At 38.5% G+C, this 19,024-nt stretch overlaps 1 protein-coding gene across 1 annotated transcript in view; it reads right to left on the minus strand.

Moving 5' to 3' along the window:
- camkmt (calmodulin-lysine N-methyltransferase) overlaps positions 1-18,994 on the minus strand; it is a 212,937-nt gene extending 193,943 nt beyond the window's left edge. The window contains exons 1-3 of the mRNA XM_041790342.1: positions 18,658-18,994; positions 17,131-17,309; positions 15,057-15,121 (exon numbers count right to left, since the gene is read on the minus strand). Of these exons, the coding sequence (XP_041646276.1) occupies positions 15,057-15,121; positions 17,131-17,309; positions 18,658-18,819 (406 nt within the window). The 5' untranslated portion in view covers positions 18,820-18,994. The remainder of the gene's footprint in view (positions 1-15,056; positions 15,122-17,130; positions 17,310-18,657) is intronic.
- Positions 18,995-19,024: the final 30 nt, after the last annotated feature.

Here is a 19,024-nt window from a genome sequence, read left to right on the forward strand (position 1 = left end):
GCATTCTTCATACGGGATGGAAATAAAATAACATTGGTTCAGCACGTCGATCAAAGGTTCGTAGGTGTAAAGCCTTTCACAATAAGGATGTGAGTCTCCTCCTCCTTAGTGTCAGACTTTGGGACGATCTCAGTGTCCAGGGTGTTATTAACGCCATGAGATTCCTCAAACTTCACCGGGTTCCAACCATGTGCAGATCGTACTCATCATGGCGTCCATGTCCAGAGCACAAATGACATCGTACTGCTTAAAGCAATCTTCACCAACTTCAATTATGTGACATGAACAAGTTATTCATATGCTTTGGAGAAAAGAAAGGTTTTTAGTTCAGTTTTACATAAAGACTCAGGAGTGATAGACCTCAGGTCTGCAGGAGTTTGTTCCAGAGAGAAGGACCACAGTAACTGAAGGCCCCTTCATCAGCCTTCATTCTGATTCTGGGTAGCTAAAAGACCTACGCCTGATGAACTGAGGGGTTGGGTTGGGCTACAGACTGTGAGCAGGTCAGAAATATATTTGGGGCTGAACCACTGAGAGGTTTATGGACTAGTAGGACGATTTTGTAGCTGATTCTGAATTGCACGGGGAGCCAAGGGAGAATTCTGAGGACCAGAGTCATATAGTCAGATTTCCTAGTGCATTTAGGACTCTGTGTTTTGGACTTACTGGAGCTTAGTTTGTGATTGTTTTGGTAGTAAGGTATATAGTGCATTACAGTAATCTAACCTGGCGGAGATGGATTAAAGATTTTGGATGATAAATGATCTAAGTTTGATTTTTCAAACGGTAGAACGCAGTTTTGGCGATACTAGACATATGGTTTTCAAAGTTGAGTTCAGAGTCCAAAATAATGCAAAGATTTCTGACGTGCTCACTGTATTTCACAGACACTGAATCCAGATGCAGTTGAAATTGTGTTCCTTGATTTTTACTGACAACAAATGGATTACATGATTATGACATCTTAAGAATATCTTCTATTTTCTAATTATTAGAAAATATTAGATATTCATAGAATCTAATACATTCATCAATTTATAATTTTAGCACTAATCCAGAGTCTTATAAAGGTGACTGAACTGTGTGATGGTATGATGAGCGGCCAAGTTTGAACAAAATAAAGAAATGCACTGTCTACAAGAAACCTGTACTGTTCTAGTTAAATAGGTTACATTTACATTACATTTTCTATATAACAGGATTTTAATGTGGGGCATGCCAGTTTTTTCTTTAGATTTTGCTGGTGTAAAGGAATCCATTGAATTTAAACATACGTTTTCAAATATAATCTTAAATCACCAGAAGTGGCTTACAGTTTAACAATATACTGAAATACGACTGAATATTTTGTGGGCACTAGAACCCTAACCCTGTTTTGAAATATAGCTATTCATTGTATTGTTGTAATCTTTACAGCTATATTATCCATGAAGAAGACAAGATTCAAGTAAAGCATGGGTTTTACATTTAAAGAAAAGATTTAAAACCCGAAACAAGAAGTTAGAAAATTATAAAAGGACCACAATGTAAACTAGAAAAGCACTCAGAGAGTGCAGACCCCCGCCATTAGCCCTATCTCCCAGTAGTGAAGAATCCTTAAAAAAAATTCCTGGATTCGTCCCCATCTCTGGATTCTGACATTTCCTGAAAATTTCATCAAAATCTGTCCACAACTTTTTGAGTTATGTTGCTAACAAACGAACAAACCAACCAACCCATTCACATAACCTCCTTGGCGGAGGTAACAAAGGATGGATTAAAAATAAATAATAACAATAAAGAGAAGAGGAGAGAAAATTTGGTTTTAAAATGAATATGTCTCCATCTGTAACCCGTCCTCTCTAGGCCCTGGATCCCTCCCCACCCCTCCAACCCCTCCCACACACAGGGGCACACTTGATGATAGGCCCAGCGGGGCAGCACAGGCTGTTTGGAGGGGATCCGTCAAGCAACCAGGTTGCACACCAATCATCCTGAAATCCCCTTCATCCCTACTGAAACACTGAACTACACACCTATGTGCTAAACACACACACACACAAAAGACTGCTGTGATTGTGTCCCATTGAGCACTCAAAGTTATTTTTTAATCATCAAAATTAAAACTTGGAGTTATATCGGCATCCACTCCTGGATGTCTGAAGGGAAGTAAAAGCGCAGATGGAGGTGTCAGAGCTCCTTCATTTACACTTCCTCCTCTCCTTCACTTAATTTACCATAAATAAATCAACCCATATTTCACTTTTGTTAAACTGGTTTTCAAAAGGTATATCTAAAACATTTGCCAATTTTAATTATGTTGAAATGAGAGGTGGTTCACTTGGCGGTAAGCCTGTACGAAATAATATTTTCTTTTTAAATTTTATACATCGTCTTTGTATTATTGTACAAGTAATTTAATTTGGCTTTAAACTGAAAAATGTATAATAGTTTCAATGACGAATGTCTATTAGAGTGTAATTTGAGACTTTCAGCACAGATTATTTCCCGTTTAGTGTGAGTGAGAGAGGGAGTGTGGATTTCAGCCTCAATTGGCAAACACAAAGGTCCATGGCGCCATGGCCTGCTGTGGACAGATAGACTGACAGTAAAGGAGAAGTGTGTGTGTTTGTGTGTATGTGTGTGTGTATGTGTGGGTGGGTGTGTGGGTGTGTGTGTGTGTGTGGGGGGGGGGGGTGAGGGGGGTAAAACAGGTCTTCAAGTTAACATAGGATATAACTTCATATTGTTATTAGTTAATTATTTAAGTTATAAAGTGAAATTTACAGCAATTAGAAGAATATAGACAATGTTGAAAAAGGATACATTAAATCCTCTTTTCATTAATATTCTAAGACAGAGGAGTGAATACACAGTCTACATGAAGCAGTCAGCAGTAAGAGCACCAAGAGCCCCTGTGCCTGCAGCCTCACAGAGATGCTACAGTTAGTGATTAGGGCAGTCTCCCAAGGGACCACTTGAAAAACAGTTAACTTTCCCCTCAGAAGCTAACGCTAACTCACATTAGCAGTTAGCACACCCATTAGTGTCAACACCTACTTTAGTGCTAGCACAGCCAACCAGCAGTTAAGGTCCCTGTGGGGCTGTTTGGGGTCTCCAGACAGAGACGGACTGACAGAGTGAAGACGCACTGAAGCAGTCTGAGCTTTAAAGCTGTACAGTGACTCATTAAACAAGCTAATGGTTCTCAAGCTAAACAGTAAACACATTAGCAGTTTCAGCACAGACATGCTGACAGCCTGAGGGTTGACAGACAGCTGCTATGCCTCATTGTGGAGTACTTGTACAGTCAAAAGACAACTGCCACAGCAGAAGAACAACTAAAACTAGGACTAAAACTGTTTGTCAACTACCTTTTTTCATGAGGATGACAAGAGACTACATAAAAATAGATCACAGTTACTTATAGTTACAGACAAAAAGTACAGTTTCTATAAAAAAGTATTCACCCCCTTGGATGTTTTGCCTGTTATTGATTTTATGAATCAATCATGGTCAACATAATTGTCTTTTTGGGCAACCATTCAAACCATTTCTGTGTAGCTTTTGCTGGTCGTTGTCTTGCTGGAAAACAAATCTTTTCCCAAGCCATAGTTCTGCAGACTGAATAAGACTGTCCACCAGGATTTTCCTGTTTTTTGCCAAATACATTTCACCCAAGAAGAGCTGCCAAGAAGCATCCTCTCAGCACAATGCTGCCACCACTGTGTTTCACAGTGGGAATGGTGTGTTTGAGGTGATTTGCAGTGTTTGGTGTCTGCCAAACATAGCGGACATATCTTGTCTGATGGCAAAAAAGCACCAGTCTCGTCAAACCAAAGAATTTTTTTCCACTTGACCATGGAGTCTTCCACATGCCTTTTGGCAAACTCCAGTCTACATTTAATATGAGTTTTCTTCAAGAGTGGTTTTCTCTTAGCCATTCCCACATAAAGCTTTGAATGATGAAGAACCATTGGTGAAGATCCAAAAAGAACTGTTGCAACAGTTTTTGTGCAGAGTCTCTCTCATCTCAGCTGCTGAAGCTTGTAACTCCATCAGGGTAGTCTGTAGGTGACTGATTTAACTGACCTCTGGGGGATGTTCAGTGCCTTGGAATTTTTTTCTTATCCAGCCACTGACTTACACTTTTCAACAACCTTTTCCCTGAGTGGTTAGGTGTGTTCTTTTGTCTTCATGGTGTAATGGTAGCCAGGAATACTGAATAACCAGTGACTGGACCGTCCAGACAAAGGTGTCTTTATACTACTGAGATACACACATTTCACTTTGATATTAAAGAGGTTTTTTGTTAACCTGGCACGCCAGATGGATGTGTGAAACACATCCATCCTTACACAGTGTTTGGGAAAAAAACTTGGAGGGTGACTGGATGAACGTTCTGTCTGTCACATCTTTACGGGCCAATCAGAGCAACAAAACACATGACGTAGCCACTATCAAGTGGCGCCCCTACCAAGGACTAAACTCCATAGGGAACTGCAGAACTCGAACCATGGCAACTGCAGACATGTCAGTACACGACTTTTGTCATTTTTAAAGAGAAAACAACTCACTGCTGTTCTTTGTTCTTCCTTTAACGAAGAAATTTCATCAAGTTCTGATAAAACTGGCGCTTGAGCAGCATCCATGCTAATGTCTTCTGCCATAATTGCATCAGTCTCTTCTCACTGCTTGCTGACGTCACAACTCTGCCAGGCCTGAAAGTACTGCCCCTCGTCCCTGATTGATCCTGTCACTTTCTAACTGGGCCCAGATGGTTCAGAAAGGAGATTTGCAAGATGGATTCACCAGTGAAAAACAAGGAAACAGGCGTATCCATCTGCTATGCAAGGTTAGTTTTTTGTGTTTCTTTTTTTTAAATAAAAAAGCCTAATTATATTAAGCATAACTGATTGATAAAATCAATAAAAAGGTTAAACAGCCAAGAGGTGAATACTTTTTATAGGCATTATATGTTAAGTTTTTTTGGCAAGGAGAGTAAAATGAGGCAAAATGTTACTGCTGCACTGTGCAAATAATATGTATCAGAATTCTATCAAAGTATTTTAAGTCTGTTTTTTTGATAGTGTATTAACATGAGTGTTTTACTTTGCATAATTTTTTACATAACCTTTTACATTCATTTTACAATTTTTCTGATTAAAATAGTTTAAAGAAATAAACGTTGCGATCAGAAGTAAATAATAAAATGTAATAACTTTCTATTGACTACACCTGGACCAAAATGTCTATTTTTTAGTTGACAAAAAACAAAGTTTCTGTCAACTAAAACTAAACAAAAACTATTTTCAAAAATGAATAAAATGTGACATAATTAAAATGATTTTCAGTTTGAAAGACTAAGACTATGTTTAAAATAGTTATCAAGTTCATTGTTAGAATCATGTGTCTGTAAGAATAATGCTGGCTTGCAGGCTCTTTAAACTCTACAAGAAGAGCTATATGTAAGATAAAAAAAGACAGAAAACAAAAGCATGATACCTACTGCAAAACAGCTCAAAAGAGAATCAGTATTCTACCCAGCAAACAATTTATATATGCTTTGAATATGAAACTAATGATTTCTGCATTTAGTCTTGATAGCTTTACAAGATAAAGCAAAGAAAAGCTGGTTTCACTAAAAAACACACAAACTGAGCAGCTGGAACTGAGCCAGAGTCCGTTCCCATATGGCCATGTAGCCATATTGCATAGCTGTTTCACACACTAATCACTTTAATCATCATTTGTCTTAAAACATCATCAGGGACTTCATACACACACAAACACACATACTCACATGAGCACTTGTGCCTTTGTAAATACACAGTGGTGCTTGATGAGTACAAGAGGGAGGAGAGGCAAATTAACCAGCCAACACTAATCACTTAGCTCTCTAATGTAAGCACACTCAGCAAATCCAAGCTGAAGACAATCACAGAAGCGACAATATTCAGTAGAACATCTCAACCTCGAGTGTGATGTTGTTTTTAAGTCCTGTTGAGACCAAAGATTTGCAACAATTGCAAGTGCAGCATAATTTTTTTGTAGCCTTCCACAAATCTATGCCCTGCAACAATCCTGTCTCTGAGCTCTACAGGCTGTTCCTTTGACCTCATGGCTTGGTTTTGCTCTGATAGCATCGTCAGCTGTGAGGCCTTCTTTAGAGAGAAGTGTGTAGAAACACCTCAGCAAAGATCAAGAGAAATGGGTGGCATTTGAGCTAAATTTCAAGTGTTGCTGCCAGGACCTGAATACTTGGATAAATGTGATATTTCAATTGATAATTTTTTATACATTTTGCAAAATTTCTTAAGTTCTGTTTACCCTTTGCCATAACTGGGCATGGACCTTAGATTTATGAGAATAAAAAGGGATTTTTTTGACTGTGGCATGGGGCTGCAAAATAAAATCCAAAAAAAGTCAAGGAGGTCTGAATACTTCCTGAATGCACTGTATGATGCTAGGGATGCACAGTATTACTAGCATAATGATGGTATCTGCAGATAAGAACATTTATGGCGATTTTCACAGCTGATATATCAGCCATACATATTGGCAGTATACTTGCTATATCAGCCTTATATATCTGCAAAATGTCCACCAACAGGTTTAGGGGGTTGCCCAAGGTGCCACACATTCAAGGGTCTCACTGCGAGCCCTGAACATGTTGATTGAAGCCCCAAGCACAAAATAACTTCTATACTATCTACCTCCCAGCTCCTCTTTCAGCTCTCTAACAAGCTTTGATATCAGCGTATCAAATAATGGCAAAAACTCAATACTGTGCATCCCTTGCCAGTGTATCGGTGTAATTCAGAGTGCAGAAGTTTCCTGCAATTTTTGTTGATTAAAAAACATAATAATGGGTAACTAGCACTTCTATTTCTATTGTGTTTCACAACATGTATTAATGTTGATTTTTATTAGTATCATATCTAAGTTTATAGTATGTTGGTAATAAAGCCTGTTAAATGAAGTACTGTTTCAACAATGGATCACAACTAAATTATATCATAAAGTGTCTCTTTGTCTTTGTGTGTGTTATATGCATGAAGTAGCCAGTATATGCTGAGCTTATGCACCATAGGGCTGTTGCCAGGAGGGGCACACAGGGGCTGGGTGACTTAAATGCACAAAAATCCAATAATTGTATCTGTCCAGAGGGAGGGTGAGCTTTTAGGGAGGAGGGTGACCTGTTATTACTCTTTCTATTTTCCTTTCTTTCTCTCATTTTATCCCCTAATTCTAGGGTGAGCTGGTAACCCAAGAAAGGGAGAGAAGGGAGTGGAGGGCTATGGGCTGAGCTTGCTGTTAAAGTATGTCCTTGTAATTAGCTGAGTATTAGCAGTGGTGACAATGCAGGAGCAGTGGGCAGGGAAGCACCCTTTAACGCTCTACTCATTTCCTGAACTTAATCCCCACCGCTTACTGGTAATAGTGCTCACATGCACACGCATCTGGACATGCACAAGCACAAGCTCTCAGTCATGCACTAATTCACATAATCAACTGCTGGGTATAATGGGTAAGAACTCCCTGAGCAAAGCTACACCCACCTTTATTGTGCTCAAAGCCACAATGGTGATTTACTGCAGGGGATTTCAGTATGCATGTGCATGCGTTACGTCTTGATCTGCACATTAGCATCAAGTTGTGTTCAGATAAAGTGTGGCGACTGTTTACTTCTCAAGTGTCAAGAAGCTTCTAACACCCAACACGACTTCAGGCAAGTCCCTTTCTTGTTTTTCCTCCAGTGAACGAGTGGAGGAGACAAGGCTGCAGAGTGAAAATCAATTACTTTCAATTAAGTCAACCGGCAACTCTTTCAGTGTGCCCTCCAGACACTCAAGTCTTGCTAACACTACCTCCAACCCCCTCCAACAGCACCAAGTGTCACACACACTACATGTACATGTGCACAAAGTCTTTAAGAGCCACAGCCACTAACTGTGTGACTGTCTTTTGTGTGTTTAGAGGATAATTTACTGACTTAGAAACAATAAGTGTGTGGAACAGCAGAGTTTGAGCCTGTGTTCTTGTTGAGAGGGGACAAAAGTGGAACATTTGAAAAGAAATTGCATTAAATAGAAATTGCTGTGATTTTTGTGTCTTATTTTAAACCAATGGTTCCCAGATTTTTTTTCCTTAGACCTTTGTATAATAAATCTAATAAGTGTTTTGTCATGGTTTTAGTTATTATGTGCAAACTTTTGGCAACTTTAGACAGTCAAAATATCATGCTGAGATCTTTGGACCCCAGGTTACGAACCAATGTTTCAAACTATTTTTCAAGCACTTGTTTCAGAGAAACAAATCTAAAATAGCCCTTTCTCACATAGTTATCAACATTACTTTAACTGTATTTAAAAAGAGGAAACGCAAACTGTGAAAATGTACTGATTTTTGATGAGCACTGAGTGATATGTATATCCTGTCTCAAAAAAAAAGTTAACATTTTGAACAACCATGATTGGATTCTGTTTTTACACCCTATTAATTAGTAGCAGTGGCAAAGGGAAAACTACCTTTAAACAGGCAGAAACCTCGATCAGAATCTAACACATGTTGAGCAGCCATCTGCTGGAACGTTGCTGGATTTGTGAAAGATCATGATTTATATTTTTAATAAATAAACCCATTCATGGCTACAATGCCAGTAATAATGGTAAAATAATGTGTGGTGTTAGTGTCAACATGCATGAAATTTAGACAAATTTACTACATGTTTTTGGTCAAAGCTTCAAAAATTTTTAAGGGCATATTTAATATGAAATTACCTTTTGATTTCTTTCTTTTTTTTTCTTTTTTTTAAGTCAATGGGTTTTTTCAGGACATTTTAATCTTTATTTATTCAGCATCCTCACACCAGCTGGTAAAAAGATCATAACTAGGCACTGGCTGCATCTTGACCCCTCACAACGGATAAGTGTGAGGATGGAGTTGACAAAATCTATGTCATGGAAACATCTCACATACAAATGGACAGATTTATGCAGCTGTGGTCAAGATGGGTTACATACAAACGTAGTAATAGACACTCTTTGGGATAAATAAACTTTTAATACTAGAGTGTAACAGCTTTTAGCCCCATCACCAAATAAACATCTACGTGTATGAGTATTGGTATAATTTATTAATACAGCGCACTATATATTGTACTTTTTTATGGATGCACAGTATTATTGGTATGAAATTGGTACCAATAGATATTAGCTTGAAAACTGAAGAACTGGTATCAGCAGATATGTACATTTATGAAGATTTTAACAACCTATATTTTGGCTATAAAAATCTGCCTATATAGCTGTAAATATTGGCTCTAAGAATAAAAAAGTTTGTAGCATTTTAGGCTGAACCAACAATATTACTTAATATACTTAAGACTGTATGTTTTAAGGACTGAAGTTGTAGGTCTAAACTACATTTAAATGTCAATATCAGATATGAGGAGGCCCTAACTGTTTTTGGTCTTCAGTCTTACTCAGTGGAAAAAGAAACCATATTAAACTGTCTCCCTACATCCAAATATGACTACATATTCTTCTGTAGTTTATAAAAAGATGTGCAAAAAACAAGGGAAGAAACAGAAATATTATAAAACACAATACAGCTTCATGATAGCTTATCCGGAAGTGTGTGTCGTATTCCTGTTAAGCATCAATTTTCTCTGCTTTAGCTTAAATCAAAATAGTAAGAGACACCTGAGCACTCTAGAGGAGGGAGAACCATTTCTATAGAGAGCATGTCATAAACAGCGCAGAGGGGGACCACAAACCTTGTCATTGACACAACTGTCTGAGTGAGCATGTGAGTGTGTGTGTGTGCCTGCCAGCCTCCAGTCTACCGCTATTGTCTAACAAGGTCTAATTAGCACTATGGCACAATGAATTAGCATAATTATGCAAACAGGGCTCCGCTAAAGGCTTGGCACAAGGGGAGGCTACGGGGGGCACCTATTACAACACACATGCATGCATGCACATGCTCAGATGCGCGCACACAGGCAGTAAGAACAATTAGACAGTAGTACAGCATATTAAACGCATGCACGCGAGTGTGATAGATACAGTAAATTAACTGAATGAAAGTCAAAGATTTCAGGGCTGTTGTGCATAGTTTCACTTACTTGACGTGGTATTTTGTAGCTCAGGCATCAATATGATACTTAAGCTGATATATCCTCTCTCCTCGATATAAACATGTTCCTGTCACAATCATTCATCATATCAAAGAAAACATCAGATACACACACAGAAATGATTAGCTAAGCGTCCCCCCTGCATCCGGCTTTCCCTCAGACATTCTGGGCTTATGGTGTTTACCAGCGGGGGTGATAGGTGAAGTCTGTGGGAGATAATGGGGATGACTGAGAGGCTCAAAGGCTAGTAGCCATTTCAGACAATGACAGCTGTAGTGGAGAAGGCTCTATTAGGCTTCATTAGGATGCTTGGCTCTTGATTACACACTCACAAAGACACACACACGCACACTGGAAAGCACTGCAGCAATTAAATCTGAGCTTTACTGCAGCACAAACTCAAGGGAAAGATTCGAGAAAAACAAAAAGATGTTCCAAAGATTTATGGTCCAGTATGCATGCATTCATTTTGTGTGTCTGTGTCTGTCAGTGTGACCTCTGCCTGCATCATGAACCCATCAAGTTACCCCGCAGCCCAACAAGCACCTCTTAGCAAAAACCCGACAATGTCAACAAGCTCTAGCTAAACCTTCTTAAACACATACACATGCACGCACACCTCCTCTGATGCATTCTTAGTCACCAAACCCCAAGGGACAAACCCCAAGGTATTGTGTCCTGAAATCCTCATCCCTAACAGGAAACAAGTATCTCTAAAACCCCAAACAGCTTCTCAACAAAGCTCTCTTACAATTACAAGCCCCACAGTCAGCTAAAGAAGCAGGAAGGTCAGAAGTTCACAGTTCGAATTGTTTTGAGTGAGCAAGAGCAGTCTGAAAAAGTGCTACTGATTAGTAACTTTTAACAAGTTAGAAAGGGAAATTAGTTTCAGTGACTTTTGGGGCTGATCTATATGAGAATACCTCATTAAATGCAAACACAGGTGAGTGTTTACATCGAAAAAAGCTTCTGACTCTAACTTGGCTGTTGAATTAATCCTTTATATAACATCAAATATCCAAAGGTCTCATGTTTTGAACATGAAATGTTATAACCGAAGTTTTCTCCAGACACTTCACAAAGAGGCCAGGTCTAGACCGTACTCATTAATGTATTATTATAAAGACCCAACACTGATCACCATGAGCTCACCACTAGCCCTAATTTTTATGACTACAGATGTGATTTAAAGTCATTCTCCCATCTTTTGCAACACATGCAGAACAATCCATGGAAAATATGTTGATTTAAGGAGCACATAACAGCAATTAAAAAAAACCTCCCTATTTGCAAGTCAAAAACAGTTATTTTGTATACAAGTTTAGTTTGTTTTTGTATGTTTGTTGTTGTTTTGTTTTACATATGATACCATCTATTGATACATTTTCCAGGCTGTGATTATAAAGCACAATATGATTGAAATATTTTTAATCCACTTTGGGTTTCAGGACCCACAGCTCAATGGAGTCAGCAATAAACATGTTTTTAGGGGAAAAAAGGGGTACTTGGACAAGGACAGTTGTGTTGGTGCTGTATTTTTGAATTTTAAAAAAGCATCTGACACTGTTGACAACAAAATCCTTCTAGGAAACTTCTCTGATAAAACCATACAACCAAATAATAGATGAAATCTTATTAACCAACAGAAACCAGTGAGTCATGGTCAGCCGTGTCAAACTGCCCTATCAGCTGTGTCCAGTAGGTGTCAAACAAGGCTACAAACTTGGACCAATTTTTATTTTCACTTTTTATATATGACCTAACCAAAGCATGCAAAGACATTCGCATATAAATGTACGCTGTACAAATGTACACGGCGGAGTCATCTAGAAGGTTTTATTTACTTTTTTGCATCTGCTATGACTGCTATAAGCTCCTTCTTTTAAATAACTTGTGGTACTTGACCTGTGTCTGCAACACACATGGGTAAAAACTACTCCTTGCATTTGAAATTGCACTTTATACCATGCACAGTATTTAGCACAGTTTAGATTGATCTTGTTATTGCTTTTGTCTCTGTCTTTGTGTTACAACAGATGTAAACTTGCTCTTTTGCTAATTCCGGCCTGTTTACATTTGTCATTTGGGCTAATGTTCATTAATGTGCTCTGTTCCTTTAAGTAAATCAATAAATTAGGACCAGCCTCAATCTGAAGTTTACATTTAACCATTTCACTGATCCTTTAATTTCCTTAAACCCTGTTTATTATTTTCTCATACATGCATACACTTTATTACAATACTAAAGGATAGCATTGGTAAGAGGTTGTAAATTAAAGCAACATCCTCCATCAAGTGATGAGTTTGTCATTTGCAGCTTAAACATTCTACAAAACAAATCCCCCAAAATTCAGACAGCATTCTCCAAATGCCCCTTATATTAACAAAAAGACATATTGTCTGAGTCTTGTCTGTGACATGATCTCTCAGAAACACTCTCCATTTCTTCAAACATCTTCATTAAGAGTCTTTGCTGCACCTCTGGTGTTGAAATGAAACCATTGACTCCAGCTTATCGTCACCTTAAAAAACAACATATTGTCTACAAACGTGAACAGTGGAGGGACATACACAATAGCCAGCAGAAAGGGTCCTGCTGAGAGGGGGTAGCAATTTTAAGCTGAGTCCACACATTTTGGAGGCAGTGGGCTAATCCGGCCAGGCTTTTTAGCCTGCTATTCAGGGGGACAAGGACCCCTAGGATTTGGGCTTGTCCACACCTCAGGGGTGGAGGATTATCAAGATAGCAGGAACTGAGGAAAGGGTGTGATGCTGGGTGAACTGAATATGTGCTTATTAGCAGTACTGTGTGGAGTTTTGTGTATCTTTGTGAGGAGCACACATGAGCAGGTATGTGTGTTTGTGTTTTTAGAGGGGTTTTTTTTCCTACTGACTCCCACCCCCAAAAATATAGCCCAGAGCTCTGACAGGGTCACCTCTGCGCCTTTCAGATCCTCCTCTCAACCAATCCTAATTGATCTCACGCATTACTAGTCCCAAACATGAGATGGAGAACAGGAGGGTGATGGCTGGCTCATTGTCTGAGGATCGAGGTCCACTGCTAGTGGCTCTTCACTCCTCACACAAAAACACACAAACACAAATGCATACGCACACACACACTCTACACCTCTGGCATGCCCACCCACCATCTACCCTTCTCCCCCTTTTCTCCTCTCGCTCCTCTATGCTCTCATCTCCGGCTGTGCTAATCCACCGGCAGAGTCAGGAACTCAGTTACCCATCTGGCCGAGCACGACTCCAGCTGAGAGGAGAGGGGGACGAAGGGAAGCAAGAGACGAAATAGTGAGAGGGGTTTTGATTGAGAAAAAAGGATACCAGCCGTTTTAGGGAGAAAATGTCTATGCTAGTTGCATTAATAAATCTGTAAAGTACAAAGGACACTGGAAAAACTGCTCAAGCCCCAGAAGTCAAAAACATGCTGACTTCTTTTTTTCTGTCTGCCTCCAAATAAAAAAGTATTGATCCTTTTGTCTACTTTCAGATAAAAGGGATTATCCATTCTAGCAGATTGGAATGAGAGCTGCCACTGAGCCTTGTCAGGATTTATATAGTCAGATCCCAGAGTGCAGTGGAGTAGCCTCCAGCCATGACCTTCACCTCTGACTCAGGCTCCTGTGGAGCCAGCTTGCTGGTTAACAATAACCCCTGACCGTTGTCATGGCCCATCACATGCCTGTGAAGATGGACCTGCACAGAAAGAGGCCCATAATCCCCTTAAAGTGATTGGATATAATTTATTTTATCAGTGGAAAACCTGTGAACCAATTTCAAAATATTTTTAGGGAAAAAAATTGTCAGATGATTCTTGTCATAATGAGGTAATGTTAAGAGGCATTGCTCATGAAGAAATACCAAAAAGTTTAACAGTGAAGATGTGTTATATTGAAAGGTGGCGTAAAGAATGAACCAGGTTGGGAGCATCATAAATCTTGAAGGTTTTGAAGTCAATCACAATGACTGATCTTGAATTGCAGCCTAACACTAACTACAATTTTAACTGAACTTGAGTTGCTGAGGTTGGGTGTATGATAAAGTGAAGCAGGGAATTTGTATAGTAAGTAAGTATGACATAGGTTTAGATACTTATGGTTATGATCAGTTGCAGTCTTCGACAGGCTCTTTTAAATACAAAGGTTGACATCTAAAAGAAAACTTTGCTTTTTGTGGAAAAAGCCCACTTAAGCATAACATGTTAGCTAAAATGAATAAAGATTTTCAGATAAAATGGGCCACATAAACGTAGGCTTTGACATAACTTTTGAGGCAAAACATTACATTTATACAAATATTACAAATACAAAAAAGTGAATTAAATTTTTTTTTTCTCAATAATTAAAAACTACATATTGTGTGTAGCAGACAGTTTTTCATCTCTCAAAGACCTTAGGAATCACTGAAAAGTAATCGTAGCCAAACTAAAATCTTCTTTAAAAGTTCTGGGCATGAAGGTGAAGTCAAGGCTCTTGTGTTTCAACTGATCTTCTTCTACTTCATATCGTAGAGCATGTGCACATCCCTGCTCAAGACATGCTCTCTCCTTCCTCCCAAACCACTCATCACTGTCGACTGAAGCAATAAGAAGACTGCAGCCCACTTTGCTTCTAGAGGACATTTGAAGGTAGTTGGGAGGAATGAGTACATGATAAACCACTGCAGAAGCCACACAGGAGAAAAAAAAAAACTCCTAAGAGATGGAATCAAAGCACCTCCATCAAACCGTCAATCAAACACTAACAGCACACAGCATGAGGCTAACACAAAGTTGGTGTGTGTGTGCCAAGATAAAAGCCAGGATGCAGCACAGGTGAATCAAACTTTTAACTGAACAGAACATAATCACAGGTACAGACACACATGAACATATCACAAATACAATGCCATCAAATATTAGGATAAAGGGTGTACTTACAGACATTACCGGTGTTGTCAAAACTGTTGAGCACTTCATTAACTCTAAGAGGCCCCAGGTTATCTCTAAGAGACAAAAAATATTTATATTATATTACACCGTAAACTAGTACGGAATAAAAACAAACTGTGTTTTGTTTCTCACAGGCATTCAAAAACATTTTAAAAACCATGGATATGGAGCCAAAGGTCAGATTTCAACCAGAGCCGCCCGCTTCCATGGGGCAAAACCTAACCACTGGACTGCCTGTGTAACAACATTTAATGAGGATATTTTAAACTCCTCTTACGATGCCCATCAACAATATGTGGTGTGCTTTGGAATCAGGACAGATAAAAGGTACTGGATAATTATGTCTTCTTTTATACTTTTTAACCTGGTTAACAACAGGAGTGATACGCTGGATAAGTCTATTACTTGTTCAGTGCTGACCTTATACTAGACTATCTTTAAAAAGACCCTTGTTTGTAGGGGAGGGAATTGTGTGTATATCCATTATAAGATATAACACCATCTTATTTCACACAACACGATACTCGCATGTCTCCTCTAACACCTTACTTAACTGCATATTCAAGTGCATATTCTGTGGTCATTTATGTATACCATTATGCATGCTCACATTTCCAATGAGGCTACATGTGTTACCTACTGTATTTCTGGCTTGTGTTTAATGTTTATGATATATTTAAATTACAATATATTTAAATTCCTGTTCTGTGTATCTGTAAGAACTTTTGTTGTGTATCATGTAATTTGCACACAACAATAAGAATGTGTTTTGTACTCTTGGAAATTGTTCGCTGTTGTGATTCATGTTAAAAAAATGTTTATTTTTCTCAGTGTTGTGTGACTTCTGTCATATGACTCATTCAGCACCTCATTTGTACTTAAATACCTGTTCTTTATTTGTCTATTATGCCCTGATGAAGACTGAGTCAAACGTGTAGACATCCCTGTTTAATAAAGGATTTTTAGATCACATGATCAGAGTTAAATTTCACATTGATTTTAGTACTGGCTGCCATTTCTACAATGAACTACATTTGAAAACAATCAGACAAGTCACCCATTCATGTTTTTTTTTTTTTTTAATTTTCACCCCTGTCCTTTCACTGTGGAGAGCTCCTGATCCATTTCTTAGTTATTTTTGACCCTGTGTAGCACTCACCCTCTATCCACTGCAGATGTGTTTTATAATTCAGGCTTTTATGTTCCCTGTTATTAAAGGGAGAACAGGTGTACTTAACTGCTTATTTTCTTATGAATGTATTTGTAGACAGAGATATTTACACAGTGCAGAAAATTGAGGATTTGATCTATATAATGAAGATTCGTGAAGATGATTTTTTTTTTCTAGAGCTGTTAAAATGCACAGCCTAAGTCATGGTGAGATAAGGAGCATGAAACTTTCATCATCAAGCCCCTTTTCTTTGCAAGTAAAAAAGGTCTGATCTGTGATTAAAAAAATCTTTGATCCAATCAGAGCTGGAAGATTTGAGAACTTTTTTTGAACAGTGTTTCACCACTGATCAGTATGACAAGTGGTCTGCCATAACAATATCATAATATAGCTGCTCTGCACTAATTAATACACAAAGAAAATGATCTAATGATTCATCATGATTCCTGAGTTACTGCCCTGAAAAGATAAGGGATGGGTTTAATGTATCTATTTGCTGCTATTTGGTTATTGGTCATGTTACCACCCGTAAAGCTTAAATATATTACTTTTGTTTAAATGCTTTTGGACATTATCTCACTGTTTTCTTCTCTTCATCCAAATCATGGTCAATTAACCTCTGTTCATGTAACCTTCATCAGTTTTGTAGGTTCCTCTGTGAGAAGTCATTAAGTAGTGAAGCTGTGAGTCTAACTCACAATTAAATCAGTTTAGAGTCTTAAAGTATAATATTTTCTTTTATCACAAATCAATACTTGGCACCATAAATTTGATAATTTTGTCACACAAGTCAGAATGACAGCATATTTCTATATTGATGTTTTTCCCCACAAAAACACTAGTGAGATTGTTTTTACTTTGGTCTGTGCCTATGTTAAACTAGAGCCTTACCTGAGAAAGGCACTGTACTCTGGAAAGTGGATACTTCTGTACTCCACCCACTGGTCATCTGAGGTATCACTGGGATCAAGTTTTGAAAGTCGTTTCCTGCTGAAAAGGTCAAATGTGGCAAACCTGCGAACAGACACCTGTTTGACCTCTGGACTGTCCATCTGCTTCTGCCGCAGCACCTGCAAATGATGGAAGAAGAAATAAACTAAATTAATTAATTCAAATTAACACCAGTAAGGTACACTATATCAATGGTTCCCAACCTGGGGTCCAGGACCCCCCAGGGGGTGTGCCAAAGATCTTAGGTGCAAGGCTCTGTCTGCTCTGAGGCTGCCAAAATTAGATTTGCAAATATTGACTACAACCATGATAAAGCAGTTTTTAAGTACTTTATACAAAGGTATTATGATAAGAAAAGCATGCATAGGCATATTTTTACAATTAAAATGTTGTTCTATGTTGATTTTTGATAGCAGTGTATCACTTTTTCTTCTCTCTTGCATCCTAGGGGAGCTCCGCTTTTCTAAGTTACATGTAGGGGGGGCTCCAAGGAAAAATGGTTGGAAAACACTGCACTATATCATCGGTTCATTCCAAAAGGCAAGGGGTCATTCAGGAAGACAACACACAGGAAGCAAGACATTTTCAGCAAATTTAATATTTACAACACTTTATGCGGCCTTTTTTGTGCTTTAGCTAATGCAAAAAGAAATCAGATTATCAAAGGTATAGTGATGTTTACTTGTATTTATTTAACCAAGAGCTGAATGTACTAAAATATTTAATGTTGAACACAAACCCAACTATCTATCTATCTATCTATCTATCTATCCCTTACTGCCAAAAGGGAGAATGCACTGTGACTGTATTGCAGAGGCTTTTCTTGTCAGGGGAGTCTGAGTCCTGAGTGATGCCCATCTATGGGAAAAAAAAAGTAGAAGCACTCATTTTGGAGCTGATAATCTGGTGTGCGCAAGGTGCTTTAGCACATACAAATGTGGCCAGAAAAGGAGAAAGATTCAAACTGTTTAAAAGTTACTATACAGATAAAATCACTATATTATTGAAAAAAAGTGCTTGTTGATAACAATAAATGTACCATGTAGGATAATGGTATGTGAAAGCAGATGAGGGTGCTTCTGAATAAAGAGGTCTTTAAAATATACTGTATGTGCAGAAGATGTTATGGTTGACGGATGATGTACTTACTGTGATTAAATCATGCAAAATAGCGGCCGTTGATACGGGACCATGTAATATTTTTGTTCATATTTGCATAGCTTTGGCTACGAGTAAATCAAATAAACTCCATAGCATCACAACATTTCAACCTTTGATAGTAACACTTACAAAAAGGCAGGAAAAATGTAACACAAAGGGAAACATTACAGGGAGAGGCTTTGATGGGCAATGCTTCTCGGGAATTTCCTTTTAAAATATCATGATTTCATTGACAAATTTTGATTATACGTTCAGGAAAATGTCTACCTTCATAGGAGGTTTGATCTCAAATGAGACTAATATTACCTGTCTCAATAGAGTCCACCTTGCTTTCGCGACTTCAGCGGTGCCACAGGTCCCAGCCCGGGGGATATGGGAATTATCTGCGCAGCTGTCTTCATTAATTTTGTCCCTCAAAGGCGAAGCCGGCTCGGTCTTCTCTGCATTAGCAGCGTAGTCCCTCTCCATTTTACCTTAGAGCTTTAGTTGAAAGAAAACCTGTAAACAATTCTAGCGAAAGAACAACTTTCATAGTTTTCGGTGGCAATTGTGAAATAAAAAAATAAAGCGTTCACATGACGCTAAACCCACGCAAAATTCATCCCGGATTCTGCTTCACTGTAACATCCACAATGGATGCATGCTACTTCCGTACACTTTTGGCGTTCAAGGC

Source organism: Cheilinus undulatus, linkage group 6 (genome assembly GCF_018320785.1).
Source record: "Cheilinus undulatus linkage group 6, ASM1832078v1, whole genome shotgun sequence".
Classification (NCBI taxonomy): domain Eukaryota; kingdom Metazoa; phylum Chordata; class Actinopteri; order Labriformes; family Labridae; genus Cheilinus; species Cheilinus undulatus.